General features: G+C 46.6%; 2 protein-coding genes across 3 annotated transcripts; one reads left to right on the forward strand and one right to left on the reverse strand.

Moving 5' to 3' along the window:
• The first annotated feature begins 351 nt into the window (after positions 1 to 351).
• On the forward strand, positions 352 to 14,687 carry arpc2 (actin related protein 2/3 complex, subunit 2). The gene is made up of 10 exons (XM_061226429.1): positions 352 to 594; positions 2,096 to 2,130; positions 3,292 to 3,404; positions 5,303 to 5,348; positions 5,645 to 5,831; positions 6,288 to 6,381; positions 7,651 to 7,777; positions 8,349 to 8,449; positions 9,599 to 9,699; positions 14,219 to 14,687. The coding sequence occupies exons 1-10, from the start codon at positions 521 to 523 to the stop codon at positions 14,238 to 14,240; spliced, it is 900 nt and encodes a 299-aa protein (XP_061082413.1). The 5' UTR covers positions 352 to 520; the 3' UTR covers positions 14,241 to 14,687.
• Positions 14,688 to 15,879: 1,192 nt separating this feature from the next.
• Positions 15,880 to 23,460, reverse strand: zgc:92380 (uncharacterized protein LOC445086 homolog). 2 transcript variants are annotated; one of them, XM_061226192.1, is made up of 8 exons: positions 22,964 to 23,460; positions 22,543 to 22,625; positions 21,844 to 22,000; positions 21,572 to 21,736; positions 21,175 to 21,300; positions 19,674 to 19,909; positions 17,858 to 17,892; positions 15,880 to 16,177 (listed from the first exon to the last, which is right to left on the reverse strand). In XM_061226192.1, the coding sequence occupies exons 1-8, from the start codon at positions 23,354 to 23,356 to the stop codon at positions 15,999 to 16,001; spliced, it is 1,374 nt and encodes a 457-aa protein (XP_061082176.1). In that variant the 5' UTR covers positions 23,357 to 23,460; the 3' UTR covers positions 15,880 to 15,998. The 2 variants fall into 2 exon arrangements, with proteins under 2 accessions (XP_061082176.1, XP_061082177.1); XM_061226193.1 differs by lacking the exon at positions 17,858 to 17,892 and having other exon boundaries at positions 16,025 to 16,177; positions 22,964 to 23,458.
• Between the last annotated feature and the right edge of the window lie 1,619 nt (positions 23,461 to 25,079).

Consider the following 25,079-nt stretch of genomic DNA (forward strand, 5'->3'; position numbering starts at 1 on the left):
ATCTGAAGCAAGGTGCACTCGCGGGATATTACAGGTGGTGTACGAAAAATTAAAACATGCGAGGTAATTTTCGTTTCACCTTCATTCCAAAAAAGAATCAAAGTCTACACTTGTAATATATTTGTAATATTTCTATATGATCAAAGTGTTATGTGCGATGAAGTTATGGGACTATACGGGGGTTAGTTAGTTAGCGTTCGTTATCTACTTGTTTCCAAAACTTAAAAAAGCAATAATAATTTTGGAATTGTTTAGGACATGGGAAACGTTTAATGCTAGATATAGATGTCATTAGCTAGCGACTACGATGACCACTTCCTCCCCTCGGGTAAATTGTAACAGGCAGAATTGCAAACAGCTTTTCGATCGGTCCTTCGGAGAAGGCGGAAGATCTGACAGCCGGAAGGAAGCTCTTCTGCGAGGTAGAAAATTAGCTAGCCAGTAGGATTGGAACGGGATACAGCTACCGAACATATTTTACAACTTGTTTTAAATTACAATCCGCTGAACCTCCGTTGCAATGATTCTACTGGAAATCAACAACCGCATTATTGAGGAGACGCTGTCACTCAAATTTGAGAGCGCTTCAAACGGGTGAGGCGGCGTCTTCCTGTTTCTCTCTTTTAGCAGTTCTGTTAGCTGACTAAGCTAGTTGGTTCATTGATTACATCATTTATTACATACTCTTTAATTGAATGGACACCCAGTGATTTCTTGGGTCGTGTGCTAGCCGGGACCTGAAATACATTATTCCGATTCGATTCCTTCATATCTGATTTGCTAGTTAGCAGTACGGGGTGTGTCTCCGCCAGGTAGCCGCAGCTAGCTAGCCGTGATGTGCTTCGTGGCAGCCGCCGTGCACTGTGAACTGGATCTTTTGTTGGTTAGCTAATATGATCACAGATGTGTGTAATGTTACTTCTGTATACGCATTTTGCATGAATCTGCAATAATCACTCGAGTTCTCAATCGCTAGCTAGCTAACGCTGCCCATCATAGCTAGTTAGCTAGCAAGCAAACTTGTTGACCAGTAGGCTAGTTCCGCATCTTGTGCTCAGTAGGCTACTGATGTTATGAGATGGTAAAATTGCTGGCTGTATAATATTTTGAGCATAAATTAGCATTGTTGTGACTTTAGTTTTTCTTGCTTGCTGCCATTTGTCGATTTCTTTCTCATTGTAATGCATTCTGTTGCATTACTTCCGCATTCCGGAATCCGCGGGTCTGGTCGGTGGTGGTTCAGGTATGGGCGGTGTTCGGGCAGGCGCGTATTGTATGAAATTCTCTCTCACTCCCTCTCTCTCTCTCTCTCCAAATATGTACCTACAGGGCAATTGTATGAAATGCTCTCTCTCTCTCTCTCTCTCTCTCTCTCTCTCTCTCTCTCTCTCTCTCTCTCCCCCCCTCTCCCCCTCTCACCCTCTCCCCCTCTCCCTCTCTCCGTGCCGTATACGTGTCCCTAGAATTACCCTCTTTCGATCTCTATCCTTTTTCTTATATCATATCACTGCTGCCCTTTTCAGGGGGTGGTAGTTGATTCTGGTGAACAAATATGCATGCCTCGGGAGTTTTTGGTGCACATTCGACAAAGCTCTTGCTGGTAGGAAATGTATCACGATCTAAAAACCCATTTGCCACTGGCGCAACAAGCAACAGGAGGAACAGTCTGCAATAGAGTTTTAAATTGTGTTTCGATTAAAATTTTATTGATGATAGGATGCGTATATTCCAAGTACAATATCCTGCACTAGTGCTGAAGTATGAATGAATACACACTTTCTTCTCTCTTCCGTTAAACCACTCTCAGTGTTTTGGAAACATGTACCACCACCACCACCTTGATTATATTTGCCTGCGTACCAGAAAGGGATCGCATGTCAACCAGTGGGACCGGTTTGAGGAGGTCTGATGAATTGACCACTCTGTGTGCTGGGGACTGGTACCTGATTGTATCTTACCCGCTGTGCCGCCTATACAATGTTGTCTTTAACCGTCAAAATTAGCTGTGAATTTGAGTGTGCATCCCTTCATCCTGTCATTGAAGTGTTTTTTGTTGAATTGAAGAACTGAAAGTTGCCTTTTACACGTGTTTCAGGAACAAGCCTGAAGCGGTGGAAGTCACATTTGCAGGTAACTCCCACTGAGTTCCATACAACTCAGTTTAGTGTTATTTTACCCATACCTTGGTCAGTGACGGTTTTTTGGAATTTTACTGAGCTTGCCTGGTGTATTGGGACCTATGAAATATTCTCAAAAAGTTCAAACCCCACCTTCTGGTCCTCTTGGTCGGTTCAGTTGTACCAGGCAAGATCAGTTGAGCACAGAAAATTATTTGAAATCAAAACCTTTTGTGTAGTGAACTGGACACTCTTTCAGAGGTGGGTAGCTTCACTCCATCAGGGTGGTGTGCCCAGCTGTTGATTTTATCGACTTATTTAATCGCAGCAACCATTTAATTTGGTTTGGTCATCTGGTTTACCCTCTATATGAATCAGTTCCTAACAGTATGGGATGCTGTAAAACAGTGCAACCAATCACCACAGAAATAGCCTGTTCCTGGCCTAGTTCCTGTATTCCTGCCTCTCTGCTAATTAGCAACTGTTGTAATATAACTTTTAATAAAAAAGGCATGCTAAGCCTCAGCTAGCCTGAAATGCTACCAGTCTGCAGTTGGATTTATTATATGATGTTCAGTTTGTTAAAGCACTGGCTGTGGCTCATTGCATTACAGTAGTCATTACACATCCAAAATCTCAACAGGTGCCAGACAGGAAATTAATCACGATAGATAAACTCGACAAATGTCTGAAGAGCTGGAAACATCACATTTGTGGCATTAGTAAATATTTTTTATCTTGGAAGCAGTATACAGGGTGTGGATTCTGCTTCATCTGTCACAACTATAACTGATGACTTATTGCTTTTCTCCAAAGCGACTTACAGTTGATTAGTCTAAGCAGGAGACAGTCCCCTCGATAGCAATGTGGGGTAAAATTAAGTTCTGCTTGAATGCATCTTTGAGTAAATGTCGAGTTAAAAGGCAATGTAAGAATCTCTCACTTTCCTTTTTTGCGTCTCATTGGGGTAGCCTGTAGCCTAGTGGCTAAGGTGCATGACTAAGACCTGGAAGGTTGGTGGTTCAAGCCCCGTGTGGCCACAATAAGATTGCGCCCTGTTTAGTCTAATCAACTGTAAGTCACTTTGGCTAAATAACAAATTATTACTATTATTTATCATTGTTCCAGTGAAACTTCAGAAATGGCGTCTGAAATGTGTTTTTCCTTTATGCAGACTTCGATGGCGTCCTTTACCACATTTCCAACCCTAATGGTGACAAGACCAAAGTGATGGTCAGCATCTCACTGAAGTTCTACAAGGAGCTGCAGGAGCACGGTGCTGACGAGGTGAGGCTGCAGGTCCCCGGCTCACGGCTGCACCTCGCAGATCTACTGCCCATTTGGTAGTCAAATACGTGCCTGCTAGGGACCCGTTTCAGTAGGAGCTTTGATGTGCTGCCAACATTCGGAACAAAGTTAAAGAAAAAAAAAAGAAAAAAAGCCCACCTCAAAGTTAAAGACCAAAAATGACTGCATTTAAGGGTTTCCTTTTCTCTGACCTTGTCTGAACTTCTCCAAACTGCCAGCAGAATCAGCAGTCAGAATCTCTCCATGTAAGGAAGAAGTGCAGAGAAGGCAGAGAGGAAATGCAGTCTGACTCACTGCCTCATAGAGGAAGTAGTAGGCCTCAAATAGCCTGCGGTGTTTGGTGCCTGGACTGGGGCCATGTTGGGTGTGTGAAGTCTGCACTGAGGCCTGGAGGCAGTGCTGGTCTTTTTAATCCATCAAACCAACTGTCACATCTAGGGCTGGGCCATGTAGCCATCACGGTATAACCATTCACTAACCACTGTCTCCGGCACACAGTGTGAGATTTCTTTCAGTATTTTTATTTTTATATTATTGAAATTTTCTGAGCCAAATGAAATGCTTCCGGGGGAAAAAACATCACTCGTATCTTTTCAATGTTGATATGACAGCAGCAGGCCCATGCTGTTTCCATGTGGTAGATAAAAACATGACTACACGGATAAAGAGTGAAAACGTACATTGATGCACAAGGGAACCAGTTTTTCTCCCCCGGAAGCATTTCACTGAAGTTTGGAGATGTGCTACCGTATCAAGTCTGATTAGAGATGAAAAGAAGGAACGAAACCTACTGCCACCAGCCAGAGATGGTTCTGAAAAATCTATTGGATATAGCTACATGGTGCAGCCCTGTCTCCAGTGCACCTGTGCCATCCCTGAGCTCACCCACCGACCCTCTGGCCACAGGGAAATGTAGTGCAAATACACCCAGCCCACACTCCCCCCTTCTCCCTGACCGGCCCTCACAAGGCTCTTTTCCCCTCTTCAGAGAAGCACCTCCTCACTGAGCTGCTTATTAGAGTCTTGAGGCCATAAAGGGGAAACGGTTGAGATTAGTTGACAGTTGACCAGCTTGTTAAACGGACCCCACTGCAGCGTTTGTGTTGAGTGTTGTTGTCGGACACCCCTCTCGGGCGGTGGTTCCGCTGCGTGTCTGTGCAGGCACGGTGTGGAATGTGCTGCTTTGTGACCTGATATATCGTCACGCTGCGCTTGGCGGTTGTGCACTGGGAGTCGTAAGGGCGGAATGTGCCTTTCGCTGATGCTAGATTGGGTGAAGGTTTGATCCAAAACTAAAACTAAACTAAAGCGTAAAGGACCTTATTTTCTGCTCTGCGTTTTAATAGATGTGATAAACTACTTAACTTAAGTAAAGTAAATAACACTTAATATTTTGATCACCTAAAAATTGGGTGGTCTGATAAAAAAAGAAAAAAAGTGATATGTTCTAAGTTGTTTAACAAATCGATAAAAATACCAGGAAATCTCATGTACATCTTTTGACATCAAACTCAATTGTCTTCAGTGTATAGCAAACACAGAGGAATTGACTAGCTGTTCCAATACTTTTGGAGGAGACGGTATATGCAGGGTTTAATATTGCCTTGTTTTTTCCAGGTGTTGCATAACTTCTTAACATAATCTCTTTTCCAAACTGCCTGTCACTGTCATCCCTTGATCTGTACACTTAAGCTGTTGTTTTTAAACTCGGGAATTCTTGGTCACTTGCATCATCATGGCTATAGACGAGAAAAGAGTGCTGTAGGCTACAAGATAAGACTGTGATTATACCTTGGGCTGTTGTGCAGTAAAAAGCAGTGTTTGGAAATCCGCCGTTAAATGTGTGATTGATGTAATGGGACAAACTTGTCTTTCAGCTGTTGAAGAGGGTGTATGGGAACTTTCTGGTGGCTCCTGAAGACGGTAAGAGGCATCAGTCAAAAACATCATTACCTCACGTTTGCACGTATGCCCTCGCATTCTCCCTGTGGGCCAGCTTCTGCGACTAATCTCTCAGATTCTGGCCGATTGTTTGCTTTAAGATCAAAGCAGCAAGCCTGGCCTGTTTGTGTGCTATAAAAGCTGTTTAACCAATGGGAGCGGCCCACGTAAACTAACATTCTGATGGGAATGGATGTCTCTTCTGTGCTTGCTAGGATGGATGGCTCCTGACGGACATCTTGTTTAATTTATGTATTTTATCATGGCCCAACCCTCAGGCTACAACGTGTCCCTGCTCTTCGACCTGGATTCTGTGCCAGCCAATAAGGAGGACGTGGTGCACCAGGCGGGCATGCTGAAGAGGAACTGCTTTGCCTCCGTCTTCGAGAAGTACTTCAAGTTCCAGGAGGAAGGCCGTGAGGGAGAGAAGAGGGCCGTCGTCCACTACAGAGATGACGAGTCCATGTGCGTGAGCTGGCCAAGCGGCCCCTCTGCTGCCCCTCTGCTGCCCCTCTGCTGCCCCCGTGGCCCTCAGCTCCTGGGTCTTTCAGTGCAAGCGTCCCTGGTCATGGTTCTGCACTTTGTGTGTTTTTTAAATGTTTAATGGACGGCATTCATATATTTTATCATTCAGCCATTCGCAAACACACACGCTCACCCACAAAAGCCGATAGGCGCCAAGGCACCAACGAGCTCGTTGGGAGCAATTGGGGTTTTGGCGTCTCAGCTCAGGGACACACACAGGGTGGGGGAACATACCGGCAACCTTACCTCCTGAATGTGATGGGGAATGGGTATAGGTTGTTGGGATCGCTTTTTCCTGATGATTCATGTAGGAAATATTCAGGAACTTTTTTCTCTCTGGGATTTGTGTGTTTGTAAGGAGATGATGATGATGTTTCTGGCTTGCTTGCGGCTCAGGTACCTCGAGGCGAAAAAGGACCGTGTAACGGTGGTCTTCAGCACTGTGTTCAAGGACGACGACGACGTCATCATCGGGAAAGTGTTCATGCAGGTGAGCCCTAATGCTGAAACCTGAGAACATTCTGGTGTGCGTCTGCTGTTGGCCGTGCTCGTTTAAAAACCGAAAACCTGAAACCAAGCCAAAGGGTGTGTGTGTGTGTGTGTATAGTGTGTGTGCGTGCGTATAGTGTGTGTGTGTGTATAGTGTGTGTACATGCTGGGGTGGGAGCAGGTTTGGCTTCCACAGATTACCTCCTTGGGTCAGTCGGTTAATTCTCCATACAGGTCTGGCTTACATATTAAACCAGAGCCAAATATTTCATATAGCAACAAAACTGTTCAGCCATCATTCTTGAGCCTAAAGTGAAATTCACCTCACTTTGTAAATCATCAATATTCCATTCATTCTGGCACAAGAAATTGAGAATTGATAATACACTATTATCATCTATCCAAGTTCAGGCAGTCTTGATACACAATTGGAAAAAGCTACAGTGAAACAACAAGAACAACAATAAAAAGGTTATGCCATAAACAAAAATTCCACAGAGGCAAATAAATTGCTCTTGGGATTTAGTTGGAAAACAAATAATTTGCTTGAACTCCAGGAGTGTAACAGATAACGGGTTGAGAGAAGCACTGGATCTCTTTGGCGCAGCCTGTAGCCTAGTGGTTAAGGTAAATGACTGGAACAGCCTGTAGTCTAGTGGCTAATGTTCATGACTAGGGCAGCCTGTAGACTAGTGGCTAAGGTACATGACTGGGGCAGCCTGTAGCCTGGGGGCTAAGGTACATGACTGGGGCAGCCTGTAGCCTAGTGGCTGAGGTACATGATTGGGGCAGCCTGTAGCCTAGTGGCTAAGGTACATGACTGGGGCAGCCTGTAGCCTGGGGGCTAAGGTACATGACTGCAACCTGAAAAGCTGGTGGTTCAAGCCCCAGTGTAGCCACGATGCACAGTGCAGCCATTGGGCCCTTGAGTAAGGCCCTTAACCCCACAATGCCGTGTGACGGTGGTCTTCAGCACTGTGTTCAAGGACGACGACGACGACGTCATCATCGGGAAAGTGTTCATGCAGGTGAGCCCCAATGCTGAAACCTGAGAACGTTCTGGTGTGCGTCTGCGGTTGGCCGTGCTGGTTTAAAAACCGAAAACCTGAAACCAAGCCAAAGGGTGGCAGAGCGGCAGAATGGGCGTTCGTACTCAGCCGTGTATGGATTGGATTGGGATGGACTGTATCCACGGTCATGTTTCAGTGGGAAGTGCTGACTGGCTCCCTCTCTTTCCTCATTGCGTGTCATTTACTGGTTGTCTGTGCAGGAGTTCAAAGAGGGCCGGCGTGCCAGCCACACCGCCCCCCAGGTGCTGTTCAGCCACAGAGAGCCCCCCCTGGAGCTGAAGGACACCGATGCGGCGGTGGGAGACAACATCGGATACATCACCTTCGGTCAGCCCCACTCAAACCCCCGACTACAGCCACTCAGCCCCCCGTCTACAGCCACTCAGCCCCCCGACTACAGCCACTCAGCCCCCCGACTACAGCCACTCAACCCCCCGACCCCGTCTACAGCCACTCAACCCCCCGACTACAGCCACTCAGCCCCCCGACTACAGCCACTCAGCCCCCCGACTACAGCCACTCAACCCCCCGACCCCGTCTACAGCCACTCAACCCCCCGACTACAGCCACTCTGCCCCCCGACTACAGCCACTCTGCCCCCCGACTACAGCCACTCTGCCCCCCGACTACAGCCACTCTGCCCCCCGACTACAGCCACTCTGCCCCCCGACTACAGCCACTCTGCCCCCCGACTACAGCCACTCAACCGCCCACTGTTACTCTGCTTGGTTTTCCAAGTTCTTTGGAGAGCAAAATGTTCTCTGAATATGATTTATCATTTGCTCATAAGTCGCAGTTTTATACTGTATTGTGTGCTGTGTTCGGGTAGCCTGTGGGGCCGGGCGCTCTCGCAGGGTTGCCAGGTCCTGTTCTAAAAGGTCCTGTTCTCCTCCTGCAGTCCTGTTCCCTCGTCATACCAACACCAACGCCAGAGATAACACCATCAATCTCATCCACACCTTCCGCGATTACCTGCACTACCACATAAAGTGCTCCAAGGTAAGACTACACCTTCTCCACCTGCCTGTAGACCACCCTGTACACCTTCTCTACCTGCCTGTAGACCACCCTGTACACCTTCTCTACCTGCCTGTAGACCACCCTGTACACCTTCTCCACCTGCCTGTTGACCACCATGTACACCTTCTCCACCTGCCTGTAGACCACCCTGTACACCTTCTCTACCTGCATGTAGATCACCATGTACACCTTCTCTACCTGCCTGTAGACCACCATGTACACCTTCTCTACCTGCATGTAGATCACCATGTACACCTTCTCCACCTGCCTGTAGACCACCCTGTACACCTTCTCCACCTGCCTGTTGACCACCATGTACACCTTCTCCACCTGCCTGTAGACCACCCTGTACACCTTCTCTACCTGCATGTAGAATCACCATGTACACCTTCTCTACCTGCCTGTAGACCACCATGTACACCTTCTCTACCTGCATGTAGATCACCATGTACACCTTCTCCACCTGCCTGTAGACCACACTGTACACCTTCTCCACCTGCATGTAGACCACCCTGTACACCTTCTCCACCTGCCTGTAGACCACACTGTACACCTTCTCTACCTGCCTGTAGACCACCATGTACACCTTCTCCACCTGCCTGTAGACCACACTGTACACCTTCTCTATCTGCATGTAGACCACCCTGTACACCTTCTCCACCTGCCTGTAGACCACCCTGTACACCTTCTCTACCTGCCTGTAGACCACACTGTACACCCTCTCCCTGCCTGTAGACCACCCTGTACACCCTCTCTCTGTGTGTAGACCGCAGACCCCACTGTTCATTCTCTCTAGTCCTGTAGTTCATTTTTTATTTATATAAAAATTAATGTGCTGGAAGGTTGCACTCGAGAAATACACATGAACACATTTGCAAGACCGCTCCTTCGGTGGCATTCTGACTGAATGACTGATGACAGGCAGAAAGCTTCCACGGTGCCTCCTGTTTACCTTCTCTGAAGAGACAATGCAGGCTTTCAGCCCACAGGGCCTGTGCGTGTGGTCTTTGTTCCATTGTTTTGTGTCGTCTGTGTCGCCAAACATTCGGTTAAGGGGCGTGGCCTCCGCAGTCAGGCCGTCCTCTGGTTGGTTCCCTGTTTTTACGGGCGTGTCTTCCCTCGCCGCAGGCCTACATCCACACCCGCATGAGGGCCAAGACCTCCGACTTCCTCAAGGTCCTGAACCGCGCCCGGCCTGACGCGGAGAAGAAGGAGATGAAGACCATGTCGTAAGTTCTGAGCCCAGCGTTCTGCGTGACCAGATCGGCGTGCTCAGTTCATGCGTGGTTCACAGTTTCTAAAGCTGAAATGACCTGAACCTGGTCCATGAGCTGTTTACTTTCACAAATCCCCAGTGGAGTGTGTATGGAGGGCAGCCATTTTACACAGCCTGTGCATTCACACAGCTGGCTAGCCGTCGTGCCAAGTCATCCGGTACGCTTGGGGAGATTGAGTTTGTGACGCATCTACAGTAATCATGTCAGAAGTTTAAAACACCCTGCAAACCTGCAGTGGTTTATTTTGATACTGAATGAGAACATACACACACACACACACACACACAAACAATCACACACGCACACACTCACACACACACGCGCACACACACACACACACACACACACACACACACACACACAGGGCTGTAAATCACAGTTTTATTAGTGAGTGAAAGGTAGGGGAGCCCTGCTTTCCCCACAGCAGACAGGACCCTCGGGCTGTTAAACATGAGTCTGGTTTGTGTGTGTGTATAGTGTGCGTGCGTGCGTATAGTGTGTGTGTGTGTATAGCGTGTGTGTAGCGTATGTGTGTGTATACATGCTGGGGTGGGAGCAGGTTTGACTTCCACAGATTACCTTCTTGGGTCAGTCGGTTAATTCTCCATACAGGTCTGGCTTAAATATTAAACGAGAGCCAAATATTTAATATAGCAACAAAACTGTGTTCACTTCTTGAGCCTAAAATGAAATTCACCTCACTATGTAAATCATCGATATTCCATTAATTCTGGCACAGGAATACACTGTTATCATCCATCCCAGTTCAGGCAGTCTTGATGCACAATTGGAAAAAGCTACAGTGAAACAACAAGAACAACAATAAAAAGGTTATGCCATAAACAAAAATTCCACAGAGGCAAATAAATTGCTCTTGGGATTTAGTTGGAAAACAAATAATTTGCTTGAACTCCAGGAGTGTAACAGATAACGGGTTGAGAGAAGCACTGGATCTCTTTGGCGCAGCCTGTAGCCTAGTGGTTAAGGTAAATGACTGGAACAGCCTGTAGTCTAGTGGCTAAGGTTCATGACTGGTGTAGCCTGTAGCCTAGTGGCTAAGGTACATGACTGGGGCAGCCTGTAGCCTAGTGGTTAAGTTACATGACTGGAACAGTCTGTAGCCTAGTGGCTAGGGTTCATGACTGGTGCAGCCTGTAGCCTAGTGGCTAAGGTACATGACTGGGGCAGCCTGTAGCCTAGTGGTTAAGTTACATGACTGGAACAGTCTGTAGCCTAGTGGCTAGGGTTCATGACTGGTGCAGCCTGTAGCCTAGTGGCTAAGGTACATGACTGGGGCAGCCTGTAGTCTTGTAGCTAAGGTACATGACTGGGGCAGCCTGTAGACTAGTGGCTAAGGTACATGACTGGGTCAGTCTGTAGACTAGTGGTTAAGGTACATGACTGGGTCAGTCTGTAGGCTAGTGGTTAAGGTACATGACTGGGTCAGTCTGTAGGCTAGTGGCTAAGGTACATGACTGGGGCAGCCTGTAGCCTAGTGGTTAAGGTACATGACTGGAACAGCCTGTAGTCTTGTGGCTAAGGTACATGACTGGGGCAGCCTGTAGCCTAGTGGCTAAGGTACATGACTGGGGCAGCCTGTAGTCTTGTGGCTAAGGTACATGACTGGGGCAGCCTGTAGACTAGTGGCTAAGGTACATGACTGGGTCAGTCTGTAGACTAGTGGTTAAGGTACATGACTGGGTCAGTCTGTAGACTAGTGGCTAAGGTACATGACTGGGGCAGCCTGTAGTGTAGTGGCTAAGGTACATGACTGGGGCAGCCTGTAGCGTAGTGGCTAAGGTACATGACTGGGGCAGCCTGTAGCGTAGTGGTTAAGGTACATGACTGGGGCAGCCTGTAGTCTTGTGGCTAAGGTACATGACTGGGGCAGCCTGTAGACTAGTGGCTAAGGTACATGACTGGGTCAGTCTGTAGACTAGTGGTTAAGGTACATGACTGGGTCAGTCTGTAGACTAGTGGTTAAGGTACATGACTGGGTCAGTCTGTAGGCTAGTGGTTAAGGTACATGACTGGAACAGCCTGTAGTCTAGTGGCTAAGGTTCATGACTGGTGCAGCCTGTAGCCTAGTGGCTAAGGTTCATGACTGGTGCAGCCTGTAGCCTAGTGGTTAAGGTACATGACTGGAACAGCCTGTAGTCTAGTGGCTAAGGTTCATGACTGGTGCAGCCTGTAGCCTAGTGGCTAAGGTTCATGACTGGTGCAGCCTGTAGCCTAGTGGCTAAGGTACATGACTGGGGCAACCTGTAGCCTAGTGGCTAAGGTACATGACTGGGGCAGCATGTAGCCTAGTGGCTAAGGTACATGACTGGGTCAGTCTGTAGACTAGTGGTTAAGGTACATGACTGGGTCAGTCTGTAGACTAGTGGCTAAGGTACATGACTGGGGCAGCCTGTAGCGTAGTGGCTAAGGTACATGACTGGGGCAGCCTGTAGCGTAGTGGTTAAGGTACATGACTGGGGCAGCCTGTAGCGTAGTGGGTAAGGTACATGACTGGGGCAGCCTGTAGCCTGGGGGCTAACGTACATGACTGCAACCTGAAAAGCTGGTGGTTCAAGCCCCAGTGTAGCCACGATGCACAGTGCAACCGTTGGGCCCTTGAGCAAGGCCCTTAACCCCACAGTGCTCCAGGGGGGATTGGCTCCTGTCTCATCAACTGTAAGTCACTTTAGGCGCCTGCTGATTCACTGTAATGTAAGTGTAATGTCTGTGAGTCATCATTGGTTTATAACTTCTATTGGATAAGAACTGTTTAAGGGTGAGTAGAGCTACAACGATTAAACTATGAAATCGTTGTTTTAATTGTTATATTAGGGCCTGGTTCTCACTGCAGTGGCCACAACAGCCTGCTCCTGGCAGACAGCGATGAGCACACGTAGGGATGGTTGGGCAGGGATTGCAGTCATGTCTGTGTGTGGGTAGAAGTTAATCTCACTGCTGCACTTTACTCTATGGTTGGGTGTAAATGGCACAATTAAAGAACAATGAACAATTCTTGCTCAACTCCATTAAGCTATATGCTCGGTAGCTTTGCATTATCAAAACAAATGCGCAACACGTGCCGAATCTGACCTGTTGCATCTCTGTGTTTTGAGTTCCACAACAATATTGTTGGTCGTTTTTTTTTAATTTTTTTAATTTTTTATAAATGGCTCCAGATTTGCCTAAACCAAGATGGCCAAACCAAGGGCAAACATTTTAAATGCCCTGTAATTACACATGACTTTATTATTTCAAAGTACAATTAATCTTTTGTGGTAATAATGTTTACGACGAAACCAAGACTCTTGGATGAAGAAACTCAAGCCACAGTGAAACCTTTTCATTCTTTTCTTCTCTTTTTATGTGGCAGACACCTGAGCTAAGAAAGCAGGTATTTTTACATTCCGTGGGCGGCTTTGAAGTGGCTTTTAAGGGTTTTTTATTTTTTTATTTTTTTACTCGATTTTCCTCCATTAGCATTAGCATTTCTGCAGGATGGAGAGATTGGGCGGGTGAACAGAAGCCCTTCCCCCCTGCTGTGCTAATACTGACGGCGGTACCTGTGGGGGCCGGGGCGGCGATGATAGCCTAGCCGTGCAGGACGGCTTGTTTATTCAGGCTTACTGACTGCCTCAGTGCGGCTGGCCCACATCCTGTTTGTGCAGAGCCAGGGGCCGTTCCTCTGCTGTTCCCATGTCCTTCCCACACTTCTGCTCCCGACGGGGATTTTCCACTCCCCCAGCGTGTCCGGAGTGTCCGGAGCTGCGTAGGGACAGTGTCTCAGAGACGGTGCTGGCTGTCAGGGCTGGAGTATCACTCCGGGGAACGTTGGCGGAACGTTATCGGTTCGTTTGAGCGGGTCTCGTTTGTTCAAGGCCCTGCTCTCTGACCTGAGACCACCTCTCTCATCCCGTAGTGTTTAGGGCAGGGGTCGCCTTCCCTGGCCCCGGAGAGCCGCAGGATGCTCTGGTTTTTGTTTTCACCTTAAAATCAGCAACCGATTCAGATCCAGGTAATGTGAGCTTAGCTTAATCAACCACTTTCATAGATCAATTCAGTGCTGAGTAACAACGAAAGCCAGCTCACCCTGCAGCTCTCCAGGGCCCCTGGGTTAGGGCTTCTCCTTTTGCACAATTTCACAAAATCCACACAAGCACACGCACGCACACACACGCGCACACGCACACACACACACACACACACACACACGCACACACGCACACACGCCTGTATCACAGTATTGTCACACTCGGGGGGTGTTCTATGGAAGGTGATGTACTCTTCAAGGGTTCGAGTTGTATCTATGTGGTCACGCTAGGACTCGGAACTGTGCTTTCCTCTTGGGTCCTCTTCACACTTGTCCCTGGGTCCATTTTGCACTTCGTTGTACGTCACTCTGGATGAGAGCGTCTGCTAAATGCCTTTAATATAATGTAACCACTGAAGGCTGAACTGACTTCTTGTTTTTCAGGGGCAAGACATTCATGCGCTAAGCGGCCGGACGAGTCTGGACACTTCAGACGAGCATCAACCCCCCCCCCCCCCCCACCCCCAACCCCCCCGCCACCAATCAGATCCCTCTTTGGCCAGCGTGTTCAGCGCGTTCCAGTAGAAGCTCACGTTTCCATGCGGGGGATCTGTGAGGAAAATAAGGAATCCAATAAGAGCATTCATTACTTTGCGTAGTTAGAAAGAAGGGTCACTCTTAGTCACGTATCCGTGTATAAATGAGTTTTTTTTGATACAGTAAGATCTTTTATTCTATTGGACATTTGGTCACTTTGCCTTGCCACTTCTCTGCTGATACCCAACAGTGTTGCTAGAAAAATGCAGTATCCCTTTTTTCTTTTGGTAACTATGGCTATGTATTGTCTGTACCATTTTGAAATCACGTGTTGGTAAGAAAATAAACCAGTCTTATAAAAAAAATTAAAAAAAAACGGTGTTGTTTTTAATGATAGTATAACGTATCATGTCTGCAATTCTCGTGTACATATTGCCCACACTGTAGGGGGACCCGTCTGTATGTATGTGACTTTGTGACAGCCATGTGTTTAATGTATGTCCCTGGTATGTCAGCAATCATGATTATTTTACTATTCTGCTGAAATTATGACTCGATAATAAAGCATTGTCAAAAAAATGTATAAAAAAACAAACAAAAAAAACAGCTGTTATTCTTTGAGGCCTCTGATCAGGTATAATTGTAACATGAGCTTCATCTACAAATCAGATTTACTCATTATCAAGGTGAACAGTAAATGGTCTGTGTTTATATAACGCTGTACAAAGCGCTGTATTGATGCTTCTCATTCACACATTCATACACTCACCCTAACAGCAATTGGCTGTCATGCACAAACCAGCACGTTGGGAGCATTCCCCTAAATGTAGGTGTCTTGCTCAAGGACACTTTGATGCACCCAGGGCGGGATCGAACCGGCAACCCTCCGATTGCCAGACGACTGCTCTTACCGCCTGAGCCAATGTTGCTGAGCCTGAGGTATAAATAATTGCACTCTGACAACTTTGGTAAATTCCTGGGGCACTGTTTGTAATTTCTGATCAATAGGTGTTTCATAGTTAGCGTGGTGGTGCAGTCACTACCAGTCGTCTGAAAGAAAGTGAATCCTAGCGAGGGTCTTTCTGTGTGACGTTTAGCTGTGTGCTTTCTTCCCACAGTCCAAAGACATGCAGGTTAGGCTGACTGGAGAGTCTAAATTGCCAGTAGATATGAGTGTGTGAGTGAATGGTGTATGTGCCCTGTGATGGATTAGCAACATGTCCAGGGTGTATTCCTGCCTCTCACCCAATGCATGCTGGGATAGGCTCCCCCGCATTCTTGACCGGAAATAAGCGGGTTTGAAAATGGATGGGTAGTTCATAGTTCTGTCCATATCTAAAGGCAGGTGTACAACTGCATAAAAACTGAAATGACCTGAACCTGGTCAACGAGTGGTTAATCCCCAGTGGCGTGTGTACTGAAGGCAGCCATTTTAAAGGTGTACAGTACGACCGGGGGAGATTCAGCCTGTTTGTCACATCTACAGCGATCATGTCAGCCATTTGAAACTCACCCTGCAAGCCTGCAGTGGTTTATGCAATATTGAATGAGAACACACACACGGAGAGTGGGGTGTGAATCACTGTTTTATTACTGAGCGAAGGCTCTGCTAACTTCGCAGCAGATGAGGCACACACAGGGAGGGGGGTCCTGGATGGTCCAGCGCGGCGGGCAGACGGCTCGTTCTTCAGTCCGAGGTCACTTCCTGTTCGGGGGGGCTCTGAGTGCCCTCCTCCTCCTCCTCCTCCTCCTCCTCCGCCTCCCCGTTCGGGGTGGGCACCTCCGTCTCCTGCTCCGACACCACCTCCCCGTCCACCACCTCCTGGTTGATGATGATCACCTTCTTATGCGTTTGTGGGGGCGGAGCTGTGGAACAGAGCAGACGGTCAGGCTCCACAGTGGAGCGGTAATCTGTGGAAAACTGCATCATGGAGACCATCAAACAAAGCATATCCCACGGAGGGTCGAGAATATGCAGGCTTTCATTCCAACCAATCGCTACGCCACCTGATTTCACACACTTTCAACCAGAGAGGAGAGAATTCATTTGTGATTGGCTGGAATGAGAACATACACACTCTCAGCACTCTCTATGGTGCGTGATTGGGCGCCACTGATCTATGCTGACAAACTTTGAGTGGAGTTGGATTACACCAGTAGTCCTCACTCCTGGTCCTGGAGAGCCGCAGGGTGTGCTGGCTTTCGTTTTCACCTTAATATCAGCAACCAATTGAGACCCAGGTGAGGCGAGTCAACCATGTAATTACCTGTTTTCATTGATTAACTAAATGCTGAGTAACAAACAAAAACCAGCACACCCTGCGACTCTCCGGGACCAGGAGTGAGGACCCCAGCTCACAGTGTCCTGTCTTATTTAAAAACAAATTGGTGTGCGTACAGGGCTTTTGTTTTCAGCCCAGCACCAAGACAACTGACTGAAGTTATGATTAATTAGTTAAGTGGTTGAATTGGATGTGGTAATGCTGGACTAAAAAAAACATGCACCCACACCAGCCCTGGACACCCCTAGGATTGGACACACCTGATAATGACGGACAGCCTGTAATCTGACCCTGCTGCTGCTTATTCCTCCCCTCAAATCAGGGACAAACCTAACCTAACACTCCGGGTGGCTGTAATCTCTGGCAGTTGAGTGACATTATAGGACTATGGGCATCAGAAACCCAGCAGTGCTACTGACCTCCAGGGATAGATTTCAGTATCCCTGTGCAGAGACTCAGTCAAAACTGCGTACGGGGCATACTACTCATACTAAGTTCAGGCTCATTTTCATTGAAATGTAGTAGAGTTGAATGCTAAGCATGCGGTTTTGAACACAGCCTATAGCTCTGGCTATGTCATAAACAAAGGCCACACAGTAGGCAATGAACACTGGATAGCACTGTACCAGACTCCATACAGTAAGTGTACTAATGTGCTTTTGCTGGTTAATTTATTGCTAGCCATTTTTACATTCTCCATAAAAACACCAAAATGCCCACAATAAATTGACTGTTCTTATTTACTGTAGACACTTGGAATCATTGTTCTTTTGACACTGGTTTACTGGTGAAATCATGACTGAAATGTGTGTTTTGACACCGATTCAGTGGTGAAATCATGACTGAAATGTGTGTTTTGACACCGATTCAGTGGTGAAATCATGACTGAAATGTGTGTTTTGACACCGGTTCAGTGGTGAAATCATGACTGAAATGTGTGTTTTGACACCGGTTCAGTAGTTTTCTGCATGCAGAGAGGGTGAGCAGGCAGAGAGGTAAAGGGTGCAGGTTAGGTTCTAGGACAGGGATCATCAACTGGAATCGAAATCTATCCCTGGTTCTCTTTTTTTCCAGGTAATTAGTGCCACTGATTGGGCAGACTGACCGTTAGTTGCTGATCCCTGGTCTAGGAGTGAAAGTATTGTTCTTTAACGTTACAGACATGCTGGACACACAGGGGGTTATGACAGAACAGTGATAATTTAAGAAGTGGTGCAGTTAAATCCCTCATGCCTCTAACGACCACTACAGGACCATGACTTACCCGCCTGCAGGGCCTGATCTAAAGAAAACTCCACTCTGTAGGAGGAGAAGACAGGGAGAGCGTTCTCAACAGACTGGGGCGTGGCACGGCCCAGTAACACAGGGAGCCTGGCGCTTCAGCCAGGGCCAAACCAGGGTGCCCACGGAGGGCTGAGATTATGCAGGATTACATTCCACCTCACCCTCTGATTTCTCTAATTAACACACCCTAATTAACACACCGTCAACCAGAGAGGAAGAAAAACTGGTTGGAATTAAAACCGGCATACTCTTGGCCCTTCATGACACCCCTGGGTCAAAACGTCTCGTAAAAGCGCAATGACACTTCTGAGTGATTAAACTAGTGTAAATGTGTTTCTTGTTTTGTGTTTGAGCTTGTTGGTCATCATCTTTATTGGCTTTATGTCTGTTTGCGTGGTTCATTTAAAGATAATAAGGTAAAGGTGGAAAAAAAATTGAATGTCAGTTCAAATCAAATACTAATAATCTACTGCGGGAGAACCTTGTTTCATTCTAATTCACAGGAATATTTCATAAAGATAAACATGATTCATGCCCCCAATGCCTTCATTAAAGCGGATTCTTTATATAAATCACAAATAACTGAGACTTTCACTGTTAAATGTCAGCTAGCAAGATAAATGGCATGAACTATATATTACTATTTATATTGATTGTAATTGAGATAAAGAAAACATATTTTAGATAATTATAATTTAATAGATAATAGATTATGTATTACTTGAAAATGTCCTGGGTGTATATGAGCCAGTTTCACCACAGGTGTGACTATATAAAAGAGGACCTTCTCACTGTAACCACGGGCGTGAGTCGCACTGCATCACTGGAGGCTGTGCACAGCACATTTTATTGATCTGAAAGCGCTTCACAGCGGGAGGTGGGGACGGACATCTATGAGTCATTCTAGCCAATGCAGAGACGCCATTTTGTGCCTGAACACTCATCAGTGGGGAGCATTCTGCTGGCTTAGATCCCACGCTGTGGTGTAGAATTGAATGAAATACGGAAGATGGCTAAAGCATATGGAACAGATCTGATTTAGATAAGCATCTTTTTTTAGGGTCTTTAGAAGTGGGTAAAATTTGATAGGATTCCTGCGGATCCCTGATAAATTTCACTGAATAAAATCCCTGACCAACAAAGACATAATACACATGTCTGAAAGAAGAGATTTTGTTCTGAAGTTCGGTGTATGTCAGTTAAGTCACTTAAGGGATTAAGTCAGTGGTCTGGAACTCCATGGAGTGCCGTGCGTACACTGGATTTTATTCCAGCCTCAGATCTTGTTAAATTATTTGCTGAATTAGTGCTGTAGGCTTCCACACAATGCATATGCAGTTAAACATGCTGTGTTGTCTGAACAACTGCTGCTTATGTTCTGTGCTGAGCTGGTCAACCAGCATGGCCAAGCTGTTCATAAGCGGGTCTAGCTGGGTATGAGCTGGTCAACCAGCATGGCCAAGCTGTTCATAAGTGGGTCTAGCTGGGTCATCCAGCTACAGGCTGTTTCAAAACATAGCTTGAGCTGGTCAAACCATGTCAAGCTGGGAGCTGATCAGACATGGAGAACCAGCTACCAGCGGTTTCAAAACCTAGCCTGAGCTATCTTTTCAGCATGGTGTATATGGCTGAATCAATGAAGGCAGCATTAATGTGTTGGAATGAAACCCTGCATACACACAATCCTCCATGGCTATGAGTTTAAGACCACTGGATTAAATACAGTAGGTAGGTCTGACACTGAAGCACTGATGATCAACCCCCCAGGACCGCCCAGGACCCCCCCAGGACCTTACCGGTCACCCTGGCTTCCCTGGTGGCCCCCCTCCAGGAGCTGGTGATAGGTGGCGATCTCCTCCTCCAGCTTGCTCTTGAGGTTGAGCAGGGCCTGGTACTCGGCTCCCTGCCTCTCCGCCCGGCTCCGCAGGTCCCCCAGCTGAGCCTCCAGCAGCTGCAGCTTCTGGTTGTCCTGGCCCATCTGCTGGGCGTAGCGGTTCTGCGTGTCGGCCAGCGTGTCCTCCAGGGTGTGGTTCTGAGGGGAGGGCAACTTTACACACTGCTGCCTTAACACTACACACTACACTACTGTGCACACTGCTGCCTTAACACTACACACTACACTACTGTGCACACTGCTGCCTTAACACTACTGCCAGATTTTCTGGATATGAGATGCGGAATGCAGAGGAGTGCCTGGTTGGGTTAGGGTGAGAGAGTGAGATGATGAGACAGTTAGGGTGAGAGGGTGAGGGTGTGTGAGAGAGAGTGTGAGTGTGAGGGTGTGAGGGTGTGAGAGTGTGAAGGTGAGAGTGTGAGATGGTGAGAGTGTGAGGGTGTGAGGGTGAGGATGAGAGGGTGTGAGAGTGTGAGAGTGTGAAGGTGAGAGTGTGAGAGGGTGAGAGTGTGAGGGTGAGGGTGAGAGGGTGTGAGAGCGAGAGTGTGAGGGAGAGAGGGTGAGAGTGTGATAGGGTGAGAGGGTGTGAGGGTGAGAGGGTGAGGGTTAGAGTGTGTGAGGGTGAGAGGGTGAGAGGGTGTGAGAGTGTGAGGGTGAGAGGGTGAGAGTGAGTGTGAGGGTGTGAGGGTGAGAGGGTGAGGGTGAGAGTGTGTGAGGGTGAGAGGGTGTGAGAGTGTGAGGGTGAGAGGGAGAGAGTGTGAGGGTGAGAGTGTGAGAGTGTGAGGGTGAGAGGGTGTGAGGGCGAGAGTGTGAGGGTGAAGGTGAGAGTGTGTGAGAGTGTGAGGGTGTGAGGGTGAGAGAGGGTGAGAGTGTGAGGGTCAGAGGGTGAGAGTGTGAGTGTGAGAGGGTGAGAGTGTGTGAGGGTGAGAGGGTGAGAGGGTGAGGGTGAGAGTGTGTGAGGGTGAGAGGGTGTGAGAGTGTGAGGGTGAGAGGGTGAGAGTGTGAGGGTGAGAGGGTGTGAGGGCGAGAGTGTGAGGGTGAGAGGGTGAAGGTGAGAGTGTGTGAGGGTGAGAGGGTGTGAGAGTGTGAGGGTGAGAGTGTGAGGGTGTGAGGGTGAGAGAGGGTGAGAGTGTGAGGGTCAGAGGGTGAGAGTGTGAGTGTGAGAGGGTGAGAGTGTGTGAGGGTGAGAGGGTAAGGGTGAGACGGTGTGAGGGTGAGAGGGTGAGAGGGTGAGAGTGTGAGGGTGAGAGTGTGTGAGGGTGTGAGGGTGAGTGTGTGAGGGTGAGAGGGTAAGGGTGAGACGGTGTGAGGGTGAGAGGGTGAGAGGGTGAGAGTGTGAGGGTGAGAGTGTGTGAGGGTGTGAGGGTGAGTGTGTGAGGGTGAGAGGGTTTGGGTTCCCTCACCATGTTGTGCAGGGCCTGCAGCTCCACCTCGCAGGACTGTTTCTCCCTCCTCAGGCTGCTCAGCTCGTTCTTCTCCTCCTGAAGAGCCTCTGTGTTCTCCGACACCTCCGCCGTCAGCTTGTCAAACTGAGCCACAGTTATTGTCATTATTATAATTATTATTGTTGTTGTTTTGTTGTTGTTGTTGTTATCGTTACTGCTGTTGTTGTTATAATTCAAGCAGTCAAAGTTATGTAATTTGTGTTTTGTTATACTTCACATGGTGGTTTGGCAATGCATCTCTGACTGATCGTCCATTAAAGCACCATTGAATTGAGAGAGTGAGAGACAGATCAGTACATAGAGGCAGCAAGTCTGTACTTGCAATCTCAAGAATGGCAAGGGTCAGTGCCCACACCTTGCTCTGGTACCAGGCATCCGTGTCGTCACGGTTCTTCTGGGCCGCCTTCTCATACTGATCACGGATCTTGGAGATAATCTCGTTCATGTCTTGCCCTTTAGGAGAGTTCATTTCGACGGAGACGTTGGCGCTGTTTATCTGGCTGCGTATGTCGGCCAAGTCCTACAAGGGGATACACCGCGACAAAACGCAAGATGAAACAGACCCGCCTTGTAGTGGAGAGATTTAAAAGGGGGAAGGACAGATATTTTAAAGAAGAGGCAGCCTACTTCCTCGTGGTTCTTTTTGAGGTAGGCCAGCTCCTCTTGAGTCGCATCGATCTGGTTCTCGAGCTGCACGCGGGTCGCGTTGGTGTCACCAATGATCTTACGCAAGCCGGCAATGTCCTGCTCCACGCCCTGCCTCAGCGCGAGCTCCGCTTCTAACCTGCAGAGGGAGTGTTCATTTAAATACAACAGCGAACAACCGACTCAGACCGCCCATACGTTATGAAAGTTACTCTTGTTCAAAACTTAAAACAAATCCATCGTTTTTTATACTCGTATAAAGGAAGCCTAAATTCGATTACGTTTTCGGCACATAATCGGGAAGTTACGCTTCCTTCCTGTCTGAGAGATATATACCGCCCATGTTAAAATGCGGTCTTAGAATTAAAAAATAAAATAAACTCAGACATGCGCACGCGCCCACTCACGCACGCTAATTCTTGTACTGTTGCTCATATCCCGATCAATGAATCACATAAAAAAAAAAAAAAAAAAAAAAATAATAATAATACATTTTTAATAATAATAATAATACAAAATAAAATAATAATAATAATAATAATAATAATAATAATAATAATAATTATTATTATTATTATTTTATTTTTTATTATTATTATTATTTTTTTTTCGTTTTTAAATATATATATATAAAGGATTACAGGTTAAATTTAATTTATTTCTCTGTTTAATTTATCTCACTTGACTTTAAAGTCGTCGGCGGCCAGCCTGGCGTTGTCAATCTGCAGCAGCAGTGTAGCGTTTTCCATGGTCATGTCTCGGATCTACGGGGAAAAGATAAAAAATTCTTTAATTTCTCAACTTTTGTTAATGCGACGTGACTCTCCGTTGTAAAGGGAAGTGGTTATTTCCGTCGTCACGTGCTAAAATTATTATTTACAGAGTAATTACTATTTTGACTAAAGTTCTAAAAGTTCTTAGACTATTTCCTTAAGTCTGTCTGGGTGTGGCCACAGTCCGGCTTCCCACCTTAAATTAGGGCGTGAGAATTATAATTGATTTTAAAATTTCCATAACCAATTATAATAGTTACGATTACCGCATATCATCATCACATATAATGCAAAGAGATTCACATTCGTATAAATGAATAAACATCTACCTGTGCCCTAAGTTTAGCTAAGGGCTCATCGTAGACGCTCCAGTCTCGCCCACCCTCAGCTCCCTTTTTCAACAGCTCCTCCTTGATTTTGTCTTCCAGCTGTCTATTGGACTCCTCCAGCGTCCGCACTCGGGACAGATATTTGTCCAAGCGGCAGTTCAGGCCTTTCATCGTTTCTTTGTCGTCCGCCCTGATCATATCCGCACTGTTCTGCTGGGCGAACGGGCGCGGCGCGCTTGAAACACCCTGGAAATTGGACATGGAGATGCGGGAGCCGTATCCCCCGGGGCCCTCGAGCAGGCTGCCAGAGCTGTGCCGACTCCCCAGCCGACCCGGCGCGCCTGAAGCACTCAAGCTGGAGAAATTACGGGCCGCGGATTTCACGAAAGGCATACTGTAACGAAGAGTCTTGGTTAGATAACAGAAGGAACGTCGCGCAGATCTCTCACCTGGACAGGTGTGTAGTACAGGAGGCTTTGTGGAATCGCCTTTATACGAACGTTTACCTCATCGTGATGTGTGCTGTCCCACCTGCCGTGGGGGCTGGATAACCCAGCGGCTGTGGACCAACCAGATTCGCGACAGAAGTCTTTGTCATTCACCGGTTATTCATTATAAACACAGCGTTTGTCACGGCTGCAACTTTAACTGTACTTCCCACAATGCATTTAGCAGTTCCTAATATACTGCCTTTTATCTTTAATATATCAGACGAATCCAATACATTTGAGTGGAAGGAATTATAAGGCAGTGTGTTGTTACAGGCAATGTGTTTCTGTGTTTTAAACACAGTATGCACACACACACACACACACACACACACACACACACACACACACACACACACACACAGAGATGACAATAGGACATTGCCAACTGAACCTGAAATTATGTACATCCACTCAGGTATAATAATGTCTAAAGTGGAAGGAATTATAAGGCAGTGTGTTGTTACAGGCAATGTGTTTCTGTGTTTTAAACACAGTATGCACACACACACACACACACACACACACACACACACACACACACACACACACACACACACACACACACACACAGAGATGACAATAGGACATTGCCAACTGAACCTGAAATTATGTACATCCACTCAGGTATAATAATGTCTAAAGTCAGCACAATCTAGTTTCCACATTTCATGAAAGTTTTTTTTCCTTCAGGATTTCACAGAGATGCACAGTTGACTGTAAACAATGCTGTGGCTTCCTTGGGCGGTTTTAAGTCCTCCTCCTCATCTGTTCCATCTGAATGCAGTTTCTTTTTGGAAGTTCTATCTAACCCTTTGCAGTCTAAATGTCCAGTGACTCCATACCATGTTCTGCAGGCTGAAATCCCACTAAACAATAGAGCTGCTTTGGTGAATGAAGAGAAATAAATGATTTATATTATTTGAAGATGCAGGGTTTTTGTGCAACACTGCCAATCTTTTTTTGTTTCTGTTTGTGAATGTAATTGACAATTATCTATTTATGGACATATTAAACGCTATAATGCTCTCTGATATCATATTTTACATTTAAGTTTATTTTAAAAAATCTGTAATGCTAACATGACAGCACTACGCAATGCTTAATAATAATAATAATAATAATAATACCATTATAAGTCATTGATGCAAACTGATGCTTATTAAAGAGCTCATAATGTCATTGATAACAGGAAAAAATGGCAATAAAAATACTGATACTGTATTTTATTGTGGGGCAGTTCACTGGAGTAAAATATTACAGCTCCTAGTGTGCACTAGTGTGTAAATATTCAGGTCAATCCTGAAAACATGAACCTAACACAAACAAAGCACTTACATTACTCAACAATACAAACACACGATTCACTTACACTACACAACAACGATACAAACACACAATTCACTTACATTACACAAGACCAATATAAATACAATTCACTTACACTACACAATAACAATACAAACACATGATTCACTTACACTACACAACAACACTACAAACACACAATTCACTTACACTACACAACAACACTACAAACACACAATTCACTTACACTACACAACAACAATACAAACACACGATTCAGTCATACTACACAACAACAAAATAAACAACAACAACAATTA

The sequence above is a fragment of the Conger conger genome, chromosome 17 (genome assembly GCF_963514075.1).
Source record: "Conger conger chromosome 17, fConCon1.1, whole genome shotgun sequence".
NCBI classification, from domain to species: domain Eukaryota; kingdom Metazoa; phylum Chordata; class Actinopteri; order Anguilliformes; family Congridae; genus Conger; species Conger conger.